This window comes from Zonotrichia leucophrys, chromosome 1A (assembly GCF_028769735.1).
Source record: "Zonotrichia leucophrys gambelii isolate GWCS_2022_RI chromosome 1A, RI_Zleu_2.0, whole genome shotgun sequence".
NCBI lineage: Eukaryota > Metazoa > Chordata > Aves > Passeriformes > Passerellidae > Zonotrichia > Zonotrichia leucophrys.
This window is the reverse complement of record NC_088170.1, coordinates 2,141,077-2,166,719: the sequence shown is the minus strand read 5'-3', so window position 1 is coordinate 2,166,719 and position 25,643 is coordinate 2,141,077. Positions and strand designations below refer to the sequence as shown.

The window sequence follows — 25,643 nt, the reverse complement described above, 5'->3', positions numbered from 1 at the left end:
CTGGAACAGGCTCCCCAGAGAACTGGTCATGGCACCAAGCCTGACAGAGCTTAAGAAAGGTTTGCAAAAGTCCCTCAGGCACTCTGTGCAAGGTCAGGAGTTGGACTTTGATGGCCCTTGTGGGTCTCTTCCAGCTCAGGATGTTCTGTGAGTCTCTGACTGCAGTGCACTCCCTGCTTCAGAAGCTTTGTCAGATGCTATGCTTAGAGTTCCAGCCCTTTTTTACTGGCTCATCATGTTTGCTGTCACCTCATACCTGTTGGGAGAGGTGTGGATGGAATTCCCTGAGTCCTATTCAATGACTGCTCTCTCAACGCTGTTTTTAATTAATCTCATTTAAAGGGACTCATTGTTTTATGGGCAGGGTTCCTTTGCCCCAGGAATTTTAAGTATTTTGATTATGAATACATTATTGAGCCAAAATTATTGTCTTAAAACATCAATAGTCTTACTTCTCCCTTAGTACTCCCTGGCCCTGAGGGAGTTGCTAGGAAAGGTTCTGTCATGAGGATGTGAAAGAGGAAGGGAAGAAGCTTGGGTCAGTATGGAGAAACTGAACGTTTCCCATGAAAATTCTCAGTGGAGCTGGGTTTTTACTTCATCCCAGGCTCCCAGTGGTGGAGGGACAATGTCCTGATGGGAGGGCTCTGTCTCCCAGATTAACATCCTCCTCCACATCCTCTTCCCATCAGAGACAGGAGCAGCAGATAAATAAGGCCATACATGCAGAGAGCAGCTGTGCCAATGGTGGTCACCACTCCAACAGTCTGCCTTCAATTCTTCTGGGGAAAAAAAAAAAAAAATCATCATCCAGATGGGAGCACTGTGATGGGTTTCTCTGAGCTTCATAAATCACACTGACCAGTTTCACATTTGGAATCATTAGTTCATTTTCATAGTAAAAAAGAATGATGTGAAAGGTACGATATCCAGTGTCTTGAATTATGCATGTGGTTTTTTATAGTGATATAAACTCCTTTCAAAGAAGAGTTTTACTCCCCTTAGTGATAAACCTTTTTTTTCTAAACCTTTTTTTTCCTAAATGTTGTTCCTGAGTCCCTCCTTTAAGAGCATTCATGCACTTATCTGACTGTAGAAAATATGTACCATTACTGAACCTTGCAAAACACTCCATGTGTGATTTGTTTTGATCAAACTTTTAGACCAACTTTGAAGCAAAAGTTTTAATGTGGAACATAGAGCAGCCTTCAGGAGGAAAAAACTGCCAGCACCAGCCTGCATAAATGATGCAGATGTGGTTTCCCTCACACCATTTGTTCCAAAAAATGGTAAAACTTTGGGCTCCCAGAAATCACTGGGGGTTCAGGGTGCATAGCACCTGGCAGGGTGAACATCTGCAAATACATTTTATTTGATGGCTACTTAACATAAAGCACCTGGGTCCCTGAACTGAATGTCCCTGAGTGAAGAAGAACCAAGGTCTTCCATCACTCCCTGGGTGAGCTTCCTTCTCATGAGCCCAGCAAGTCATGCCACCACCCTACAGCCCAATAATTATATTTGCAAAATAATGTGAAGGGGAGGAGGAGCACCTTCAGCATCCTCATAGAATAGTCTCAGCTTCAGAACAGCTCATGGCTCAGAGCAGAAAGCATTTTCCTGGGAATAGAGTGGCAGGGTTTTGAACACCCTTAATCCTTGAGGCTGAACATGTTCCCTGTAGTGCTCGTGGTGATGACTGTGCTGCCAGCCTGTTTGCTGTGAGTTATTCAGAAACAAAACTTGTCTTTCTTAGGTGTGGCCTGAACATGGCCAATTTATCCAGCCTCCGTGGCATCTGGGGCAATAATGCCTTGCCTGAGAATTCAGCCAGGTTTGGGTTTATTTTAAGTACAATGATGCTGGTTTTCCAAGATCTAAGCGCAAGCGAAGCAGAAAAAGGCTGCAAAGCAAGGGACTGGCAGAACTTAGTTGCTTAAGGAAACCATTTGGCAAAGCACACGCTGGGACTGGGCAGGATTCATGCACCTAAATTCTACCTAAATACCTAATTTATGGATCTAGGCCAATATGAGCCTAGCTGTGCTGCATGCACTTCTCTACTAGGGAAAAAAAAAAATTCTGGATGGTGGAAGGTATCCAGTGTTCTGGGGATTAAGAGCACTTGCTCTGTGCTTTACTTAGGCTGCGTGGGGAAATATTAGGACATGACCACTCCCACCTCAGGAGCCCAAAATGCACTCCATTTTCCCCCTTGCTGTTGCCAGGCAGCTTTCCACAGCCCCTCACAGGAAGGGTCATTACTCACTGTACTCATCATCGAAGGGCTCCTGCTCTGAGGAGAGAAGGGAACTGTTTACAGAATGACTTGTGTTTCCCCCAGAGTGCTGTTCCTCTGCTAGTCCATAAATCCCAGGTGCTGTCAGTGCTGAGTGGAAATGAAAGGTATTGCTGGACAGGGAGGAATTCTTATCTTGCATCCAGTTACTTAAAGATAACGCCAGATCTTCTCACATTCACTGCTCTTTGTGTCTGGAATATCTTGTGTGGGACAACAGGTATTTAAAGTTTTGACCACATGGCACGATGGGGACCAAACCACAAAATAGCTTGTCTGCCCAATTTTATTTTTCTTGAGGCGTTCAGAGTGGGAGAGGGGACAAAGCTGCCTGTCAGCTGTGAATTACAAATGTTTTGTGGACACAGGAATGCTGTGAGATTTCCCAGCTCCAGTGCTTATTCAGAAAGTGGTTTTGCAAGGCAAGGCTCTCTTAGAAATATCACGGCCATGGCACAGCTTTAGAAATTGACATTTGTCGTGTGAAACTTACATCGAAGGCCTGGATGGCTGTGCATAAATGGACATGCAGTCGGATTACTCACGTGAATTAAACTCCACACACTGGATTCTACCTGGATCGCTGCCACCTCCCTGGAACACTGACACACGCACCCACGCCACATCCCACACCTCCTCTGGAATAGGGGCACAAAACACGGACAGGGCGGTTTGCATGACGGGGAAAACATGCCATCCCTTTACACTTTGAGGACTAAAATAAGAAATTACAAAGAAATCACAAATTTATTTTCCATAAGCAATTCCAAAAACGCCCGAAGCGGAGGGTGTGAGAAGAGCGCGTTCACCGGGGGAGGAAATAGGACAAAACTTTCAATTTCCTTTGTCCTTACGGACGCGATCAGGGATCTGCCAGCGGCGGAGCCGAGCATTTGGGAGATCGCAGCGCTGCGGGGCGAACGATCGCGGGGCCGGTGCGACCGAGCGGGGCCGGGAGAGCGATTTCGGGGCCGGGGGAGCGATCTCGGAGGCGCGCTCGGGCCGGGCGCGGCCGCCTCGCTCTGTCCGTGCCTCCCTGGCCCCAGCACGGCCGCTGCACATCGGATCCCGCCCCCGTCCCCGCGGGACGGCCCGGCCGCCTCACGGCGCTCCCTCCCTCCCCGCCCGCCGGAACCCGCCCCCGCCGGCCGGGCGCGCCCCCGCGGCCCGCGCGCCCCCGCGGCGGGGCGGGGCGGGGCGGGCGCTGCGCCCTCCTCTCCCCTCCCCTCCCCAAGGTGTTGGCGGCGGCGGGGACGCGCTCGCCGCTCGTGCCCGCGCCTCCCCCCCGCCCGCGCTCCCCTCGGCTGTGCCCGGCTCTCCCCGGCTGCGGCGGCTCGGCCATGGCGGAGCTGAGCGCCGAGCGGCTGCGGGCGCTGCCCGGCAGCTGGAGTTACGGGATCAGCCAGGGCGGCCGCGTCTTCTTCATCAAGTGAGCGCGGGGCCGGCCAGGAGGGGAGCGGGGCCGGGCCGGGAGGGGCGTGCGGGGAAGGGAAGGAGAGGGAATGGGAGGAGGGGGAGAGCAGGGGACGGCGGGGCTGCGCCTGCCTGACTCGGTCCGTGTGTCCGTCCCCGCAGCGAAGAGGCGAAGAGCACGACCTGGCTGCACCCGCTCACCGGCGAGGCCGTGATCACCGGGCACCGCCGCAGCGCAGGTAGGACCCTGCCCGGAGCCCTGCCCGGAGCCCTAGCTCGGCCGCCCCTGCCCCGCCGGGCTCAGCCCCGGTCCCCGCAGCCCCCCGGGACGGGTCCCGGTCGCGCTTTGCCCGCACTTCGCGCAGTTGTTCCCCGCGGGCTGAGCAGCGCTGCGGTCGCCGTGCAGCCCTGCATGCCCAGCGTGCTGGCCAGCTTCTCCAGGCGCCTTCTCTCTCCCCCTGCCCCCGAGTTGTGCCTGTGTAATGTATCTGTCTCCGCTCTCCCTTCGTTGCCTTGTATCACCCCTGCGAGCCTGTGTAGTTACCATTAGAGACCGCCTCGTTCCTCCCGTGCTCCTCGCTGGCTACCCCGGTTATCCACCTGCACAGCATCCTTCCCCAGTTTAGCACGAAACCACTCATCGTATTTCTATTTCCAGCAGTGCCTAGATTTAACCACGATAGGTGTACTAGAAATGTAGGGGGCTGATTTCGCTAGTCACCTAGAAACCCTTTTTTCTCCCCGCGCTTGCATCCAGGCTGAGAGTCTATGTGGTTTCCAAGTGACTGGGAGAGGTGGAATAGGTAGGAGGAAAAAGGGCTTGAAACATTAGAAATAACTTGGAAGGGAGGAGGGTGGAATCGAGTCTTTGCTTCTGCTGTTTGTTCCACTCTGGAGAAGTATCAGCAGGAGGTGCTGGAGGAGGAGGATTTACAGCAGACACTCCGGAGACCCGGAGCCAAACTCTTGGCTGCCGGAGCTGCACACAGGCTGCATATGCCGCTGGGAGGTGGTGGAGTGTAGTAATACGTGCAGTTGTTTTCATGTGTACAAGCGCTTGGATAATCACGGGGAAATAATCTGCAAGTGAATTGGTCTCTATCAGATTATTTGCTTTTTATGTTTGGTTAATACTTATGCATTAAGGAATCAGAAACAGCCTTTTAGAAAACTGCGGGCAGCCTTTCTTTTTTTTTTTTTTTTTTTTGTGTTTTCGAGTTGGGAATAGTTTAAAAACCACCGGTTTCTGGCTATTAGAACCCTGCAGTTTGATTTGCAGCGAAGGTTCTGTTGTTTGTAAGAAGTCATTTAATGCTGGGAAATGTAACTACTGATTGCTATCAGGCTCCTCTTGCTCCTGCTCTCAGGGCTCAGATTGAGAAAGTGGCCTTCAAATACAGCAGCATGCATGGGGGCAGATGTGTGTGAAGTGCTTTTCTTGTAAAACACCGGCATTGGCTGAGTATTAATTCTTTTTTTAAGCTATTCCCACTGTCCCTGTTGACTGATGATGATTTCCCAGTAATTTTCCAAGTGTCTCATTTGTTTCTGCTGTGAAGTGCCTTCTAAAGGAAATGCAGTTTGCTTTTGGGTGTCTGGAGTATTGCGTGTAACAGAGCAGAGTTATCATCAGGTAAATTAAACTTGGCTGAGGCATGACCTTGGATACACTGACCATAGTTCATCAATCAGATAACTAAAGTGTCTAAAACCAAAATCTATTCCTGGAGTTTTCCTCATTCATGTGTATGTTAATGAACCTCTCCATACACAGATATAATCAAACAGTATTATTCTGGGGTTTATCTCTTCCTTTGCTCTGACCATTGTTCTGGAACCTAGTCAAAATATGTTCAGAATACATCTCCTCTTAAGAAACAATTTTTGAGTGAATGGCACTTCTTTAGCAGATGTATATTATTGTAAAGCTCTCTATTGAATAATTCTGTGAGGCATGTTCTAGACGGTGAGGAAAGCTTTGTCCTCCATTATGGATGGAAGTGCTTTTTATTCTTTGAGCTATTCAGCACTGGAAGAGTATTTTTTGCAAAGTTCTTGGAGCAGCCATAAATACTTCTGCTGGAGAGACTTCCTGTTTGCTGTACTTTGCCCCGTGCCGTTATCGAAAGACACCTTGATTTTTGTTCTGCAGAAAGATGGGAGTGAAGAAAAAAAGCAGCCAGAGCAAATAAGTAATGAGGAGGATAAAAACCATCACATAACCCAGCCTGATTTTTTTTTTTCTTTAGGAAATGCATTCTTGCTTTTATAATTCAATGGGAGAGCACTATGTATCAATCATTATTTTTATTGATGGAGGCAAACTTTTAAGGTGCCAAACTTCTCCAGAGCTTCCATCACACCAGAAAACTGAAATTTTGACCATTAGTGTTATGGGATTTTTTTATATCTGGACTCCTGACTCTTAAGACTGGCAATAGAAAAGAAGATATGCACCCACATCCTCCACTAGATTTACATGGAAAACGATTTTCATGTAAAATGCAACAGAGTTGTAAACACTGCAGGAGCACTTGTTAGTCACAACAGCGGTGGAATTATGCTAATACAATGCTAATGCTCTGTGGTGCAGTTGATATGGTGCCTCTTAAGGAGCTTGTGGCTTGCATGCAGCTCAGTTAGGTGGGTTTTTGTTCAGATCTCTGCCTGCCAGGTGAGCTGGTGCTGCTGAGGTTCAAGGCAGGGAGGTCTGGGGATGACCCTGAGTCCTGGGCAAAGGAAGGAATGTTAAATGAGGGCACGCTTAAACCATCCTTCTTATTATTTGAGAACCTGAAACCCCAATCAGGTTTTCAGATGTGTAGCTTGTCTTGGCTTACAGAATTCACACTTAGGCAGTGTGGTGAGTCAATTCTGAAATCCTTGTTTCTGGGGCTGAAGGTTTCAGCATGAGGAATCCGACACAGTGTTTTAACTGCCTTGGTGTTAGGGAGTAGACCAGGATGGCTAGCATCATTTCTCATTTCAAAAGGTAATTGGAATGTTTTGCTGCTTGTTTTCCAGACTTACCCACAGGTTGGGAGGAAGCCTATACTTTTGAAGGTGCAAGATATTATGTAAAGTAAGTTGAATGTTTGTCACAATACTATTATTTTCAATTAGTTTGTGTAAATGTTGCTGTAATTCTGAATGCTTTCCATACTGAAACTGTTGTGCTATAAACCCAAAAGGAGCATTTAAATTTTCATAAGGTATCTAGTCCTTTATTTACTGAATTCTGCATGGCTGAAACAATTTCTTCACTGTTTGTGCTAATTCGAGCTGTTTGAGGATGCAGATTCAAGTGCAGTTTCTGCTGTGAATGTAACCATCTAGCAACAAATGTCCTTGCAAGCCAAGAAAACCTTGCATTTTTCTGTTTGCTTGACATTTGTGTGTGTACCCTCTTGTGCCATTAATGCTTTCACAAAGGCAAGATCTTACTTCATCACTGGGAGAAGAGTCTTGGTTTCAGCCCTGTTCTCTAATTACATGGTTTAAAGCCACACTGAAGGTTTAATTTGGCCATTTTCTTTGCAGACCTCCTGCTTCTGCTTCTAGCATTGATTTCCTCTTCTTTTTTTTTTTGTTTTTTTTTTTTGTTCTGGTTTTAGTATGTTTTGAGGAGCACGCTCACTATGGTAGCCTTATTGTGTGTATTGTCTTTTTGAATGAGAGACATGAAAATCAAGCTCTTGTATAGAAGTCCAGAGGGTGTATTGGTTGGATCTGTACAAACTTCTTCTTTGTAGAAGAAGGCTTTTCTTCTTCTGATAGTTAGACCATCCTCACCTGGAAAATTTTTAAGTGGCACCTATGTATATTTGGTTAATTTGCATCTTTTTCTTCTGTTTAACAATTCACAGTCTTTTCTCAGTTTATTCAGGAGTTTTTGCTCACTGCACTGTGTTTGGTTTGCTGTCTTTAAATTAAAAATGTCATTAGTGTGGTAACTTTTTGAGTGAAGGTTACAGATAGAGTTTATAGGCTGCAGGTAGGTTTTCTGTGTTGAGTTGAGCACAAGGTTGCTGCTCTTATCTGTGTAAGAAGCTTTGCAGACAGTGTAAGGTGGATGTTATGTGTGTGTTTCATGGTTTAATTTACATGAGTGTGTTTGATTTGGTCCTAAACAAAATTTAAAAACATATATTGAAGCATAATGCTCCCAAAAAATCTGATGAGAATAGGTTCTGTGCTGTCTAGGAGGGCAGATTGTTTGTTGATGAGCAGCGTGTTTGTTTTTCTGTTCCTTTCTGCCTTCTTGTGATTGGCATTGCGGGAGTGCTGCGTAGACATTGACAAGAAATCCACCAGACTTAGGACAGGGATCCATTGAGAATTTTACCTCTGGAGTTCTGTGCAGATTGTTAAAGCAAGACAAGTGAGAATTAAAGGAAGCTGTGTTTGTGTGTGTATACAATGTGAAAAAAAATTCTTTTAGACTTTGAGATGGAACCTTTCTTGTAGAATATGCTTATGAACAGTGTGTTGGCCAGCTGTAGTAACTGGAAAATAGCAACTTGAGTTCTCCTGGAATAAACAAGTGTGTGAACAGCTGTTGTAGAGCTCTTCTGGACAGACTGAGTTTGTGTACCCTTGTCCTTCCAAGATCTTGTGTTCAAGGTGTTACCGTAACTGTGAGGATGCACATGGAGCTGATTGTTTTGCTGATAGCCAGCACCAAATAGCTCTGTTTGTGTTTGGAAGTTGAGCTGTCTTTGAAAACACGTTGCACAAACACTTCTGTGGGATTTGACAGATGTAGGAGGATAGCAGGGCTGGTGCTGTCAGGCCTGCTGAAAGGTTCACGTGGCCTGACCAGTTTGGCATCCTTCGTTAAATACTGGTTTGCTGTGTGGAGTCTCGGGCTGAATTTGAATTCCTGCCCAGTGATAGCTTCTCCTTTTAAAGCTGTCTCACATTCAGCCCTGCTGGTGCTAGAGAGGATGTGAGAGCTAACGTAGACAACGTTATAATCACTGTCTTCTAATCCTAGGCACTGCAACTCGGGGTGATGTGCTGATTACAATAATTCTGGTTGTCTGAATTTTAACTACTGTGGGGATTCTGCATGAGGGGCAGACAGCACTGGCTGTTGTGACCTCCTGCCATGCAAACACCTCCATGTGTGGATTTTTAACCATAACCTGCTCATTTGTGCGAACTGATTTGCTGAATATTAGCGTTTGTTATGTCAATTGCAGCGTAATAAAACCATGGCAAAACTATAAATATTGAAAGCTTGCTTGTGGTTAGGTCTGAAAGAAACATATTGCTTTATGTTCCATTGAGTTACAAGGAGATTAATGTTAATGTCATGCTTTGGGTGCTTCAGCCACTGAAACCTGTCTGTTGGATTCCTGTGTCCAGTCAGAGTTAGACAAGAAGGGCAGTCAAGTTTCCTGATCACATAAATAATTTGACCTAACTTCTGAGGCACAGCTTCAAATATGTGGGTTGAATAGAAATGTTTAACAACCATCCTTTATGGTAAGATCTTATGCTAGACTGTGTTTGAAAATAAAAACCTTTTGAAAATTATTCTTCTGGTTCTTTAATAATAGGTCTTCAGTGTTCCAAGTGGGTGTGTTGCTGAATCTATTACTGTGCTTTTTTTTGGCTTTGATGTAGTAAACACTGTATAATCAAATTGGGATAATGTCGAGGAGATAATCGTCAGCTAAATCTTAACATTCCTTGCACTGGCATTTCAAACAAATGACTCAGTATACAGACTGCACTGAAATGTGATTCTTCCTAAAGGACACTGTATTTTTCTTGGGATGTGTGCACTCGGTTTCAGAATAAGTAAATACCAAACAGTGACTATTTTACACAATTTTTTTTATCTCCCGTGGCATTGAATTTGTTCTAGTTTTGAAGTGGAAAGATACACTTAAACAGGGACAGATAAGGAGTTGTTCCCATTGCATACTGTGGTTTTCTGCTGGTGTAGGGTTGTCATAGTAAGTTGATGCTAGCTAGGACTTTGACCTTTTTGGCATGTTATTTTTTCTGGAGTTTTTGAGCAGTAGAATATTTGCTAATGACAGAATCATTTCCCCACATCCTCCTCATTCACCTCTGGTAAACCCGAATGACAAAAGGTGTCCTTTGCTATTTGGAGTTTAAAAATGTGCAATGCTGGGATACCTTGTGTGTTCTCAGAAGAGTAGGTACATTGTTTGGGGTTTTTGTCTCTTTCAGGGTGAGAAATCTGCATTTATTTACTTAACATCTGACCTGTACACTGGCATCCCTTCGCTGGCACTTGGGGGGAGCTCTAGCAGTAAACTTTACTGAAACAACAAAACTTTTACACAGAATATAAGGCCCTTGACTGGAGGACTGATAACATTCAATTACAACATTTGTTATTTTCAGTTAAGCATTGAATCTTCTGTATTATGAAGCAAAACTCCTGAGGCTTGAAAAGAGCAGCAAACTTGCTATTTTTATTTTGTCCTGCTTAGGGTCCTTCACTGGACTGGTTACTTGTGCTGAGTGTATTGTGCACTCTGAAAAGTTAAGGGCTTTCTCCCCAAAACACATCTGCGCTGGGCAGTATTGTGGGAAGCTTAAGCTATTTATGTTATTTATACGTGCCTGAGGAAAAGGACCCCACAGGAAAATCCCATTATGATACTTGTCAGTAGAGAAGATACATCTGGTCATGGGGCTCAGACTCCTCACCTGGTAAGAACATTGAGAATTTCCAACTTGATGTTTTTAGGACTTGGTGATGGCTTCATAATCTTTAGGCACCAAAGCACTGGGTTTGAGGACCATAAAATGACATAAATTTGTGTGTGCATTTATGCATGTGTTTGAGAAACCCTTACCATTGGTTAAAATGACCCAGTGATCTAAAGTCAGGCATTTACTTAACTTTTCTTGCATTTTTGGTTCTCATTGCAGTAGTTCTAAAAATATGTTCAATTTTGAAAATATTTTTTATCTTTTTAAACAAATACTGTATTATTTAAATTACTAATTTATGAAATAAGGTTGTTTTAAAAATCAGTCCAAAGATGATACTTGTGGAATTTTGCATGACTTTGCCTATGTTGGTTTCTACAGAAGTACTTTTAGGTAAGCTGTTTCCATGTTGGAATTTGATTTTTCTTAACTTGCTGTAAGACTGACACTTTTTGGGCAGTACAAAAGCTGACTGCAAAAGTGCTTAAAAAGCTCAAAGAATTAAGAGGGTTGAAGTTTAATTTTTGGGGGTTTCTCTTGAAGTTTACTTTTTTCTGTGTTTATCAGAGTAGTTTTTGTGTGTTGCTGGCTGAATTGAGGCATTGGCAAAGCCTGGCCAAAGCCAAGGTGAATTCACTGTTGCATCAAATAGAGGTTTTGTGTGTTTTTATAGAGACTTTTTTCTCAGCTCAGGTTTGTTTATTGTAGACATGTAGCTTGAAAATTGGGAAGGCAAGAAAAATTTATTAAGTGATTAAAAGGGATAAGATCTCATTCAGCCCTGAGTTTCTATTGTTTACTAAAATAAACCTGTGCTCATTGAGAATTCAGCTTTCGTTTGAACCTGTCTTTTATGTGCATTCTAAAGATCTTTTCCCATTCAGCTGAGACTTTCTTCAGAAAAATCAAACAGCCAGTGGTGTTTGCAGAAAAGCCCTTTCTTGAAAAGAAAAAATGCAATTTGAGAAAAATATGAACAGATCAAACTGTTTTTCTCCAAGAATAAGAATTGCAGTATTCCTCCCAGAAGTTCAGGTCTTTTCTTTTTACCTCTAACCTTTATTTTACTAAAATGAAGAATAAACTTAATTCTTTTTCTCATATGGTGAGACCTGTAGGTCAAATAATGGTGTATGTGAGAACTGGGACTTAGCTACAAGCTACCTTGTGCCTTTTGTAGTGAGCAAAGCTGATCAGATGAGGAGAACTTTTTCTGGGGAATGCCTGCACATTTATTATCTGTTTGAACATTTGCTTCTTTCTTCCACTGAAATATTCCAAGAACCAAAAATACCACGGAGCTGGAGCTGGGTGTGGAGGTGGAAGGATTCTAGGCACAGGAAAAGAAACGGGTGTGGGTCAGAGCAGAGGTGGGACTGCATCCAAAAAGCAGCTTCTGATGGCTTGGATGGGGAAGGACAGGGCTGCAGGGTGGGAAGAATTGCAGGAGGAAAGAGACAACCAGGCAGAGGGGAGCAGTCAGGAAAAGGAGTTGGGAGCTGATTTCCTAGGAGCAAACTGAATGGGATTTCTCCCAGAGGGAAGGGTGGCAAAAGTTCACCCTGCACAAACAAGTTGTCTGACTCGTGTGCAGGTCTGGGAGGGCCCATTATCCCTGGCTTGGGAGTCTGTTTCAAAGTTAGCCTGGGAGGTGGAATATCAAATGTGAGTGTTAGGAATTGCTCTGCTTCTAAAGGCTCTTTTTGCCTGTGACGTCTGTGGTTGATATTTTGAGCTGTCTCTTTCCTGAGCTGTGTTTCTAAATTGGGCAATACCTTAAATGTTTCAGTTTCACTGACAAAGACTTGAAAGCATGAAGGAGCTTACTGATTTTTTTTTTTTAATCATTACCAAGTTTTTCAACACTTGTAAGAATTAATAATTATTTAAAACCACAAAAATACCTATACATAAGTAGTAACATGAAGTGCTGAAGTCCATGAGAAAGATGTTGAAGACACTCAAACTTTTTTTGATATTTGTGACCAAATTAAATTGGTCTATATCTTTAGAACCTTGTTTTTGAAGTGGAAAGATCTTTTCCCTAGCTTTGCTCTCTTTTGGTGATTAGGTACTAATAGCAGATCAAGTGGATGTGCTCTACATTTACTACAGTGAAGTGAATCCTTACACGGTCTTTCATTTTTGGTATTCACCATGTGTGAAGGATGGCAAAAAGCAAAGGAAATGCTATCAATCAAAACTTACATGTAGGTGGTTGCTGCAATGTTTAATAAATGCAGTGGTACATTTTTTTCCCCAAACCCTCCCCTCTTTGCAAAAAAAAAAAATTCATGTGCCTTCTTAAGAATGGTTTTGGGGCTGTTCCATCTTCCTGTTGTGTCTGGGTGCTGCACAGGTTCTTTTTCTTCTCCCCATCTTGGTACCCATATCCTGCAGCACCTGTAGCTGAGGGACACTTCCAAAAACACCTCACGTCTATTGTTATACATTACACCTCTATTTGTTAGAACTTTCACAGGTTCAGATTCCACCTGGTGCTTTTATGTTCTGCTTTTGCTTTAAAGGAGTTGCACCCACTTTTTTTTTTGTTTTTGTTTTTTAATCCCTGTGGTCTGACAAGAGTTTTGGTGTGCTGATCAGACCTGGTGTCTGTTGTGGTGTTGCACCAAGCCTGTTTTTCCTGCACATGTTTATGTTACCCCAGCTCCTATTCTAATGAATTACACTTGCATTAAAGCTGAGATACACTGGGGCTGGCAGTGCAGAGCGCTCCTCAGTTCTGTCCTGGGAGAGGGAGAGAAGGCTCCTGTGGAGCTCCAGGCAGAGAAATCCTTGCTGGAAGCAAAGCTCCACAGCCCTGACTGCTGGGATTTCTGCCAGCAGTGGTGCCTGCATGTGTGTTCTTTTCTGGGTTTCAGTAAGTAAATATCTAAATTTAAACTTTCCCTTCCCTCTCTCTCCCTCCTCCCTTGCCGTCTTGCTTTGGGATGTGTGAGATAACCATGCCTTGCAGTTCTCTTGCATTTGGTTGAGAGGAATGAGTTCTCTGGCAGTGCTGATGTGGGGAGGAGAAGCTGCGTGAGGAACCACCATCAAAAGCAGAAATTTGGGGATGAGAACTTGTCAGCAGAGGCACTGCAATGAAACTCTGCTTCCCAGTGCAGAGCGTACAACCAGGAAGGTCTGGTTGTATGGTTGGTTGGGAAGTTGCATCTTTCTGCTCTGCACCTATGAAACTTGAACTGAATGCTTGTTTGAAATTGTGGGGTGGGAAAAAAGGCTTTTAAGACAGTATTTTGAATGCCTGTGTGACCTGTGACTGTGTTGAAGCTTTATATAAACAATTAAAAAGACTTCTCCATATTCAGGAGGCTCCACAAACTTAGTGCTTCATGGCTTTCTCCACTGTGATTTAGTAAGAACAATTATTTGCAAGGAAAGGTATATTGCCAAGCAACCTAACCTTTAAAATTGGCTCCCTGCTTCTTCTTTTTCCAGAATCTATTAGAAATCATGTTTAATAGAAACAATTGCTTTAAAAACAAATTTTGTGCTTTATTAACTGGAAATGTTTCAGTGTGTCAGACCAGGCAAGAGAGGTCCTAGTTAAAAAAGGCGTTTGAAAACAAAAATGCCTGATGAAAGTTCCAATTTCAAATGCCATCTTTCCATTCCAGTATTTCCTGGAAGCTTTTATCATGTTTACTACTCACTGAATAAGCAGGATACTGTAATTGCACAAATCCTGCAAAAATACAGCTTTGGATTTTGTTCTGAGCTATATTACTAGCAAAATTCTGTCATTCTGGATTTTTTGTTTTATTCCTTTTTTTTATTAAATCCTGCAGATTATGCAGCTGCTGACCAATGCCTGTAACATTTATCATTTCTGAGAATCTATTTTTGAGATGAGTAAAAACATGTGATGTATAATCTTTAAAATTTTTCAATGAACTTGGCTTATAAAAAGGACAGAAATCTCTCTTGGAAATAAAATTTTGTGAGCAACAAGAATAAACACATGGTGCTCTGAAATGCTTATGGTGAAGAAGAAAACCTTTTAATCTGATTTACTTGAATGCCTAAAAGGGGAACTTGGTTTCCTCATGGCTAAGACTGTGGGGAGAGAGTTTTGTTATGAATTTTAGATTATGTTCACACCGTTTTGTAGGGTTACTTTTGTATTTTTTGATGAACAAGGAAAATCCTCTAGATGAATATAAAACTCTGTGGTTGAAATCTTTTGTAAGGTTTGATGCAAAAGTTGAAAAAGAAATTTGCAAACAAAAATGCCTGTTTGAGCAATCAGTGTCGTAAGAGCAAGTGTTCATTTTCATGATGAATTTTAATCAGAAGAATGATGCAAGCTAAACCTCATTAGATATTCATATCATCTGTTCTGATCTGAAATCTCTCTTGTGGTACAAACTCAGATCTTCTCTGCTTGATGTGGGTATCAGTTGCTTACCTGGTCTGAAACATTGAAATGTTTTCGGTTGTTAAAGCACACAAATGTTAGCGTCTTTTTTGTCCTACAGTGAATGGCCAGCAGGAGCAGGGAGCTCATTCTGCCCCTGCCCCTGTCCCTGGTGAGGGCACACCTGAGCGCTGTGCCCAGCTCTGACCCCTCAGCTTGGGAAGGACATTGGGACACTGAGCACATCCAGAGGGGCTGGGAACACAAACCCTGTGAGGAACCCCTGAGGGAGCTGGGGGTGCTCAGCCTGGAGGAAAGGAGACTCAGGGGTGACCTTTTTATATAATTTACACCTTTCAACTCCTGAAAGGTGCCTGTGCTCAGCTGGGGCTGGACTCTTTCTGCAGCAGCACTGACACACCCAGAGCACACAGCCTTGAGCTGCACCAAGGGAAATACAGGTTGGAAATTAGGAAAAACTTTTTTTACAGAAAGAGTGATAAAGTTCTGGGATGTTCTGCCCGGGGAGGTGGTGGAGTCCCCATCCCTGGGTGTGTTTAACAAAGCCTGGATGTGGCACTGGGTGCCAGGGTTTAGTTGAGGTGTTGGGGCTGGGTTGGACTCAATGATTGTGAAGGTCTCTCCAACCTGGTCATTCTTGTGAATTTTCTTGTGAACTGGAAGAGTTTGGGAGCCTAAATATTTACACTCAGCAACGGGAGTCTTGGGCAATGTGTTTATAGTTTGTGGTGTGTTAAAAGCCCTGGGTTGGGGTTTCTTACACCCATCCCTGGGCGCTGCAGCAGGATGTCCTGATCCCTGCCTTGCCTCCTGCCCGTGCCCCTCCTGTTGCTCAGCTCCAGGTAGAAATGAGCTGGCAATCCTGCAGTCTGCGAGGTCTCTTCATCCACCTTGCCTTGGAGTGCTGTGGAAGGAAGCAGGGTGTGAGCTGTGCCAGCACTGCTGCCAAAGGTGTTTTATTTCCCCTGTACTGAGCCTTGGATTTCTTTATCTGCAACTCCTGTCTGTCTGACAATTCAATAACTAAATGAAAGGGTTTTTTCCTGTAAACTGAATTTAGAGTTTCCCAGATTTAAACTTTCTCTGTAGTGATTGCCACAAAGAGGAGGGTTTAAGGAAAGTTTTTTGTTCTAAAGAGCAGATAAACTGACAACAAAACCATTAAATTTGCCTACTCTTCTAGCTGAATATATTACACAGTACATAGTGAAGAGCATAAAAGGTGACATTTTAGAATTATTTAGATGAGTGATGCCTGGTAGTATGGTAAAGTGATATCTGTTTAAATGTAAATTTAATGAAAGGTTATCCTTTTGGTCTTCCTGTTACCACTAGTGTTTATTTCTTACATATATATACTCACATACATATACAGAGCACATTGTTCTTTCTGCCTCTTCTGCAGACCACCCACTCCCAAGTTTCTTACCTGGAATATTTGCATTTTGCTTCACTTGCAAAATACAATAAAAATCTGCACCTTTTTCCTGAAGTGCTCCTTGTTCTTGCATTCTAAGCTAGACACTTTGCAGTGTGCTTCAGAGTTGAGCTCACTCTGTGGTTTTCATCCAGCTTCAGGTGAGAGTGCCAAACCTGTCTAACGAGAAATTCGGGATTTCTGGTGCCTCTGATTGCTCGTTTTGCGGTTCAAAACAACAAAAAGTGCTATCAAATTCAGCAATTCAAATGCCAGTGTTTTATCCTGTTCATTAGAATCTTTTGTTTGGGTGCCTGCTGCCTCAAAACACTTTGGAGTTTCAGATATGTAAGTTCCTTGAAACTCTTGCTATTTAGTTGCTGAAAAAGCAGTGAGACATAAGTAGAGTCTGTTGATTAAAGTGCTGGTGTCCTGTTAGGCTCTGAGTGGGGTTTGCTGTGTTTCACAGCCCTCGATGATTTAAGCAAAGATTGCATCAGGCTGAGGAGTTGGAATTATCAGGTCTTTAAAAGAAGAGGGGGAGGAAGTCTTTTGCTCGGTAATGGAGTTGTTTTTTCTTTCTGACTTTTAGTGATGTTGTTTGAAAGTCATTAGTGCAGACAGAGACTTCTCAAACTTTTAATGAGGAGTGAAGGTAGCATCGTTTTTGTCAACTATTGCAATCATTAGCTTAGACAAGAGTTCTTGCTTTTATTATTTTCCTTGAAAAACTGCCTTGCACAATTGTAAACAGAGTTTTCTTCTGGTAACTTAAGGCTTTTATTTATTTTTTCAAGGAGGTGAAGAAATGAATCTGGCACTGTTTCAGAACCTGTGTGTCTCATACACTTTCACCAGGCTTGGTATACAGGAGATTATGTTGCTGGCAGAGTGAATCTGTAAAGAACAAACTAAATGTTTCACTCGTTTGAAGATGGTCTAAGAAAAATTGGAGTAGAATTTGTGGAAAATTGGCTCTTGTATTCCTACCTAATTTCTTTGCAGCAGTGGGGACCTGAATTGTAATGACTGGAGGTGAATAGGTTTTGGATTTGATTTAACAGCTGGGTTCACTGAGTGTCTCTATTAGGACTGTAGAGTAAATGGTCAAAGCAGAGTTTATGGAGGATTTTATGGTTTGGGGTTTTTTCTGTCCAAATTTGACATAGATATGTCAACCACAACAAAAAATCAAATGCAATGCAGACAAAGCTGCATATGGCAGCTGTTACTTTGTTTTGATCAGAGGCAAATATTTCAAGTGTTCTGATCAGTTTATTTTCCTTGAGCTGAAATAATTTGGGTTTTTAGTAGTCTAAAAGCCTCTCTGCACCACTGGCTTGGAAAAAAAAAAAGAAGAGGGATTTATTTATATCAGAAAAACAACTGTCTCCAACTCCTTGTCTCCAGTTCTTCTCTTCTGCTGTTTGACCTTCTCTTTCTCTTCCTTTTTATTTTATTTCTGTATACATGCCCTTATTGTTCACCCTACTATTTTCACTGTTACTGTGCTTGCTTCTAGCACTGGTAGCTCAAGGAGTGTTAGACATGATCTTCCCCAGTTGGACTGCATGCCAGATTTTCCTAAGGGGAATGTAAATACTGCGAGGTCAGTGCAGTATCAAATGCCTGCAGCCTGAAATGAACCCAGCAGGATTTTCTGCTATTCAGTCAAAATTAAAACCTGCTCAGGATACACTGCTAAATGTTGAAAAGTCAAGACTTTGAATTATATATTAAGCTTTATAGATTTTTTTTTTCTTTAATTAAGCTTACTCTTTCACATTAGTGAGAAAAAGTGTGCACTAGGGACTACTCACTAGAATTGTGGTAATTAACAGATATGTTAGAAACATCTCTCTGTACACTGATGGATTAGATTATTTGATTTATTTCTATAAATGCAAAGAGGTGAATATTTTTGCATGCTCACCTGCAACATATTTAATACAGTGACACTTGAACATTCAACTAATGTGCTGTAAATAAAATCTTCAGCCCATCCATTCCTCTGTGTTTCCCCTCACCTCCTTCCACTCCTCCCTTTGTGGCTGAAAAAGAATGGGCATGGGTAAACTCAGATGGCACAGCAAAGACAAATTGCTCTTGATGACTTTCTGCTGTGCTTCAAACAACCTGCTGGCCATGCTTTGGAGGGAGAATTGCTCCCTGTGATCCCCTCAGCTCAGGGATGCTCTTTAATTTGCTGTGTGATGGTTTGAATTGCTTGCATCTGTGTGCTGCTGGGGACCAGAACTTCTCGTTTTACCAGGAGGGGAAGGAAGTAGAGATTAACAACTGGACTCGAGGGGGTTTTGCTGTGTAGGGCTGCTGTCAGTAAATTGAAATATTTTAGCTCTATTTGTCTTTCAGATTGTTGTCTGTGAAAGACTGGCTGCTGTTAGTCTGGGAAAGAATCCATCTAATTGATGAAATTAGAAGAAAATAACCTCTGAATATTTATAGACAAGCCAGGAGTTGAGTTGTTCTTTGGTATTTTCTGTTGGCCATGCCATGGCAAGACCAATTCTTTCTGCAGGTCTCTTAAGATGTCATGGTAATGTGACTGTGAAATGACAACAGAAAAATACAGCTTGTGGTCAGGGGATGTTTGCTTTCTTCAGAAATCAAAGCTGTTTTATTTTTCTGAGGAGATAAACAGTGTTGTGGTTGTTAGATAAGTCCCTACTGCTTCACAATGTTTTTGTTATGTTCCTGGTAAATTTTCATGGTTTTGTCTGGGAAACTTCATGATGCTCAGAAGAAGGAATATTTGGTTATTGAATGCTACACTTTGATTTTCTCAGTGGATTAAAGTGGGTATTGGAAATAACTATTAGAGGTATTGATGAAAAACTACAGTGCTAACAGAGAATAAAACAGATTTTAAAATGAACAGTCTTAGTGGCTGTCATGTAAGCAAAGTAATGTTAAGTTCAAATGAATCCATTATGAAATACTCATTCTGAAGCAAAGATGAATGTATTATGGAGTGTAAAACTATATTTCAAGAATAGAACTAAAATGCATTCCTTGAACAGCTTTATTAATGCTTAGTTTTGTGCCATTGGGCAGCATTTTTTACTAGAAATAATTTACTTGGGAGATGAACATTTCATACATTTTCTCTCTAAAAATGAAAAGAATAAACACCTGTGTGCTAGGAGGCCATTCCTTAAAATATTGAAGTAAAAACTCAGGCTGTGAAGGAGTAGGAACAGCTCATTTATCAGTTATATTCTTTTAAAATAAAATGAAAAGCAATTTTTTAACTTAATAACAGAATGTACGTGTGGGGTTTTTTGTTGTTGTTTACGTAATGATGTAATAGTCATTCCCAAAGTCCATTTGAAAATGGTGGGAATTTCATCAGCAGGATGGCAAGAAGTCTGGCATGTGACTAACTGATTTGTGAGGTTTCATTGTTTGTTTTTTACAACACTGCAGCAATGCTGTTGAATTTCTAAAGTCGGGGATTAAGGGTGTTTTAAACGCCAGCAAGTGCCTCATTTCACCATCTGGATTGGTTCTGGTTTGGGTTCTGCAGCAGCCTGAGCGAAGCACGCAATGTCCATTGGGCTCATCATGGCATCACTGATTTTCCTGCTCCAATTCTGTAACCCCAGCATTTATTTTGGGAAGGATCCAGTATTGCTGGCTGAGATGTCTACAAGGGAATGTAGGGTTTGTTTGGGTTTCTTTTTTTCAATCAAGTAGAACACTGGTCTTTTTTAGAAGCTTTTTTTGAAGTGTTAAATGATTCCTCCTCATGAGGTGTGATGATTAAACATAGCATCCCTGTGCATCATTAAGACTTGAGGAAAAGTGCTGATATTTGGTTTTTATTTCAGTAGAAAAGGGTGGTTGCCTCTGCTGTCTTTTGCACAGCTCTGTGCCCTGTAAGACGCTGTTTCATCCCATTGCTGAGTGAAAACAAACCACTCAGAGCAGCAGTGGTTTCCTCAGCCGCTTGGGGTGACTTTGGAGTGTCACCTCTGCTGTGCTGCCTCTCTGCAAACCACTGGCAGCTCTGACATCTGCATCTCAGCATTTCTCTGCACCCCTTTTCTGTGCATTAAGCTTTTCCCAGTCACTGAAGATGGATTCTGAGTTTGGGGAGTAAGTTGTCACCTGCAGGAAGGTGGCTGCAGCACCTCTGCTCCAGGCGCACTTACAGGTGGCATCTGTTAGTTTTTGTCACCTTAAATAATTGAATCCAATTTGTTACCAGCCCTAAAATTATGTGGAGCTTATTGGCAAATACTCTTTCTTCATACACGGTTTTTTAATAACTATAAATCTAACTTTTTTTTTGGATGGGAAAGATTAAACTGAGCACAGATAATTGTTTCAAATCCTGATCACACCATAGACAGTAAAGTCTTATGTCTGAGTAACCACTGGAATGTAATCATGTAAAAATTAAAGTTACAGGAAATTATGTTGCTGTGGAAAAAATAATTTGCTTTATTCCCACAGGCACTAATTATCAGGGCTCTAAACTGAAACTTGTACTTTTCTGTAAAGAATCCTTGTAAGGAAAACATAATCAAGAGCCACTAAAATCTCTGGTCTTATTTTTAGAGATAAATTGTGCTATTTCACTGGTTGCTGTCCAAGTTATGTATTGAAATGATAAAACAAAAAAAAAAATCTGCCTGACTAAATTCCACATAATGGTACATTCTTAGCACTCAGCACTCAAATAAAAGAGGTGGGAATGGAGAAGAATGTAATTTCATAATACATTTCCATAGTTTACCAACTTGGGTTGACTATGTTTTTAATCTTTTTTTTATAATTTGTGTACAAAACCACTGCTCATGTTTGTTCACTTTTCAAAGCATCTCAGCTTTTCATGCTCTTTAGACCGTGTTTTGGACAAAATACCATGGAAATGTTAATTCTAGAGCTCTGTGGTGACATTGCTTTGAGCTATTTCTGATTGCTGTTTTGGTGATTCTTTTGACCACCAGAAATTATATAAGACCATTGCTAGTTTGTTAGCTATACTAGGATATTTAATAAATATATATATATATATATTTACTTGCTCAAGGCATAGTAAAGAAGAGTATGTAAATATTGTGTGTGGAAGGGTCTTTGAAGCTGGGATTTTGTTTTCAGTAATTTGCTGTACCCCCTTCTAGTGTTCCTGCTTTATGATTCACCTGGTGCTGTGGTAATGGCCAGGGTAATAATTTGGGGAAAAGTGACTCATGAAAAGCTGAGGAGGTGCAAGTCCCAAAAGAAGATAATGGTACAGAGTAAAAGCTGATGTGCATCAGCAGCTGTAGGGATGTAAATATTTTGTGGGTTACAGCAGTAAATAGGGAGCTCTGTGGGAACAGGCAGCATCCCTCTGAATGGACACATTTCTTCAAAATAAAACTTTCAATGGAGCAAAGCAAACATTTACAAGAAAGGTTATTTCTCCAAATGCTCAGGAGCAGGATTGATGTGCAGTCCTGGCAGCTGAGGGGAGAGTGATGAACACCCTACATGAAATTAGGACAGGAATTTACATACAGGAGCTGCTTCCTTTGAGCTGAGGAGAACTGCAGTGTTTTCAAGATATGACCTGTCTTGGCAGCAGATGAACTGAATAGTGTGAATTCATCAAGAGTTTTTGTGTCTTTGTAACCTGTTCCGAGGCAGCTGAAGTGGTTCATGTTAAATATTTTACATGGCTCGGCTCTCCCTTTTAAAGGATTTTTTTTATCTAACCAAAATTAACCATCTGTTTGTCGGACATTATTTTGCCACAAAAACAGATTAAAGGTTTTCTTTGTGGTGCAAGATGAATAGGTGGAAGAATATGAAGGTAGAGGCCAATTAAAATATTTTCTTGGTTACCCTGTATAGGTAGTCAGCATTAAAAAAGAAAAAAAAGAGATGTATAATTGCATTCTATAGAGAATTTATTTTGGTAAATGGTTTTTCCTCTATATACTTGCTCATTGAGTACTTAATTGTTTTCTTTTAATTTTTTTTCATTTGCCTGGGGAGAGGGACTTTTCAAAATTAAACTAATAACCAAAAAAGCACATCTGTGTAGTGTTAATACTGGTTCAAGGTTTTTCCTCTTTTTAGCTGACATGTAATTTTCATTCTTTAGGTACCAACTTGAACATTAAAATCCCTTTCCTTGCAGATTTTACCACTGGTTTCTTTAAATAATAAATTAAACTAAATATAACAATCTGTTTCTTATTTAAGATAACCAGGAAGAAAACTGCCCTCTCACTTGAAGTGTGTCAAGGTGAATACTGAATTCAGCAGTAACACACAGTACACAGGAGTACAAGCTCCATGTTCTTTCAGACTTTCAGAGTTTTTCAAATATATCCCAACTCTTGTGAATTGTGGTACAGATTTTTGTGAAGAGGGCACTAAAATTAAAATTGAAGTTGGAGTTAAACAACAGGTTGCATTTTTTGGGTTTTTTTTTTTGCGTTTTTGGGGGTTTTTGTTTGTTTTTTGGATTGTTGTTCCCTGATGTGATTTAAACCTCTACAAAGGCAATCTGCAGATAATATATGCTATTTTATCACTTCAGCTTATGGAGCCACCAGGTCCTAAATTTTAGTGATGACATTCCAAAGTTGGATAAGTTGGTTGTTTGGGGTTTTTTGTTGTTGCTTTTTTGGGGTTTTTTTTACCTCTTTATGTCTCCTTTTGAGCCAGTATCTTAATTAAATCCTTTATTTCCACTTTGCTAAAATAAACTTGGAGCAAATGTTGCTTCTTGAGTGGATATGCTTTTAAAAAAAAGTTACATGCAACTTTATCAATATGTTGTCTTATTGGTATTTCTAATGCTTAGAGAGTCCTAAGCTGTTTAGGAGAATGGGATTATTTTAATAATTTCACATGGAAAGTATAAAGGAGATAATTCTTTTTGATTTTCAGGTGTGCTCTTTTTTGTCACAACGCCACTGCTTTTCACTGACCTTTTCATGCAAGGATTTCTGGCTCTTTTTAACAAGATTTCCTGTTTGAAAGGCAGCGCTCCTTGCTCAAATTCGACTGATATCTTCATGATGCTAAGCTTATGAATTGGCAGAATTGCATGCCCTCAGGATAGGAGAAAAATGTAATCTATTGATATTTGGATTATATTTTATCATTTCCATTTAGGAGAAGAAGCAGAAGCTGTGGCCTTCATCCACAGCACAGAGAAAACAGACTTCTTGAAATCAAATTGCAGCTGGAAAAGTGGAATTTTGAAAGACCTGACATCTGAAATAATATTGTTCCAGTTCAGCATGTCTAGAAATAGGAGCAGAGTTGTAGGCTATAGTAGGACTGGTTTAACAGGAAAGTGATCTAATGGAACTGGAGACACAGAGGAGCTTGGCAGGGGTGCTCAGAGATGGAAGAGCTTCATTTGGGGAATGCCTGGAACACCTCGCTGAGGGCTGAGAGTGCAATTCTCCAAGGTTAGAAATGGTAGAAAGGCAAGTGAGGAACAGATTTGCTGTATATTCCAATAGGAGAGCTACCAGGAGGAATCACAAATCAAAGAGAGCTGGCCCTTGTGGCTGGTGTTCCAAAGGTCTGAAAGAAATCTCTGTTGTTCAGGAAAGTTGCTGAAAACAGGTGGAAAGTGTTTCCACATGCAGTCACAGAATCATGTGCTCACTTCTTTTATTTGGTAGCCCACTTATGAATCTTGTCATGGCCAAAGCAAGGGTGTTACTGCCATATTTTCTGGAAAAATCTCTTTGCCCAGCATTTTCTCCCTGGAAGCTGAGAAGCCTTAGAGAAAAAAATAAAACAATAATTATCTCGTTTGCTTCCCCTGTGTTTTGTGTTTTGCTGCTTTAGAATGTGGTTGGAGATTGTTTATCCCACATGTGAATTGTTTTAACTTAAAGACCATTCATGGTCAAGCTGTCTATGGCTCTATAAAAGAGTCACAAGTTTTTCATCATTTTACCCTGTATCCTTGCTCTATGCTTTAGTGTATTTTTAGTTTAGCATTCTGTAGTAGAATAGAATATCATAATATAATAAATTAACCTTCTAAGAACATGGAGTCAGATTCATCATTTCCTCCTTCATCCTCGAAACCCAGCAAATGCCACACAAGGCATCCCTGTGCATCCCACCTGTGCCAGGTGTTTGCTGCTGATCCCAGCCCTGCTGTGTGGCTCCAAGCTGCTCCAGCCGCTCTGGAGAGCAGCATTCATCACCAGGGAACACATTTTAATTGGCCAGGAGTCAGTGGGAGGAATGTTGCTTTAATTATGGTGCTGCAGGTACTCAGAGAAGCTCTTGCAGAATATCTCTGACTGTATCTTATCACTGAAGCTTTGATGGGCGCTGTGTGTGCACAAAGCATGGCTGCATGGGAAGACTTAATAGTTTGCTTATAGTTTTGGCTTTAGCTTGTTTTGAAAATAAACTATGTAGACATGAAAATCTTACTGATCTTCCTACTGAAGCTTTACTAGGCACAGAGATTTAATGAGAGAAACATAAAAGTTGTGAAATCATTAGATACTGTCTGCTGGCTGAATATTGATTCAGACTGGTGTAATTGACTTTTTGCACAAAGGAGTTTGGGTGAGTGAGTTGGAACCTGCCAGAGAGATTTGAAAGCTGAATTGTTTTTCAGATTATAAATGGATTTGAAGTATTAAACTTGTACCTGCTTTCAGAAATCCCATGAGATCATTTTAGAGATAGTAGGAGATTAATTTAGATGATACAAGCTTGGGGAGGGTAGAGTAAGATGCTTACAACAGTCTAAATGATGAAATATTTACTTACTTGAAAAGAAAATCTTCTCTTTCTTTCTTCCTTTCTTCCCAAAAGATCTGTTCTGTCAAAGCACATGGGCTTTAAAGAATGATTTTTCTTCAACTCAGTACTTGGATTATTAGGAAGTAACTACCTTTTCTATTTTATTCTCTCAAGAAATAAATTCTTTGAGAAATATAACAAGTGGGATAGTGTAGTAGAGGTTTAATCATAATTTAGACAACATTTTTCTCTAAAGCTATGAGGGTTGGGTTTTTTTTTTCCTTTTAACTAGTGAAACTATGAATTTGAGTAATGAATCCGGAAACTTTTTACATGTGGATCTCAATGTTGATCAACTCTGATCATGAATTTCTGTTTTTCTAAGACAATGATGTCAGAATATTGAGTTGCATATTCATAAAATCTGAGAGCCAAATACTTACCTGAGTATTGCTAATAGTAAATCACTGTAGGTTGTATAAAGACAACTCCAAAAGGGTTTGGAGGACAAGAACACTCTGTTGGAAGGTTCTGTGAAAGGTTTGGTGTTTTGGGCTCAGTATTATCTCATGTTATCAAACAAAACAGAAAACCTGTGGTGATGCTCCTTTTCAGATGTTTGAAAGAGTGGAAATACAGATTACTGCTCTGACACAAATGAT

At 41.4% G+C, this 25,643-nt stretch overlaps 1 protein-coding gene across 21 annotated transcripts in view; it reads left to right on the top strand.

Moving 5' to 3' along the window:
• The first annotated feature begins 3,563 nt into the window (after nt 1-3,563).
• Nucleotides 3,564-25,643, top strand: part of PLEKHA5 (pleckstrin homology domain containing A5) — a 155,451-nt gene continuing 133,371 nt past the window's right edge. For 20 of the 21 annotated variants that reach the window (XR_010442988.1, XR_010442986.1, XM_064734961.1 and 17 more), the window contains exons 1-3: nt 3,564-3,728; nt 3,875-3,951; nt 6,737-6,794. Coding sequence is in view for 19 of the 21 variants with exons in the window: in XM_064734961.1 (XP_064591031.1) it covers nt 3,640-3,728; nt 3,875-3,951; nt 6,737-6,794 (224 nt within the window). In the remaining 2 variants the exon portion in view is untranslated. Of the gene's footprint in view, nt 3,729-3,874; nt 3,952-6,736; nt 6,795-23,370; nt 23,685-25,643 lie in introns of those variants that run through there. The other variant, XM_064734986.1, reaches the window with a different exon arrangement.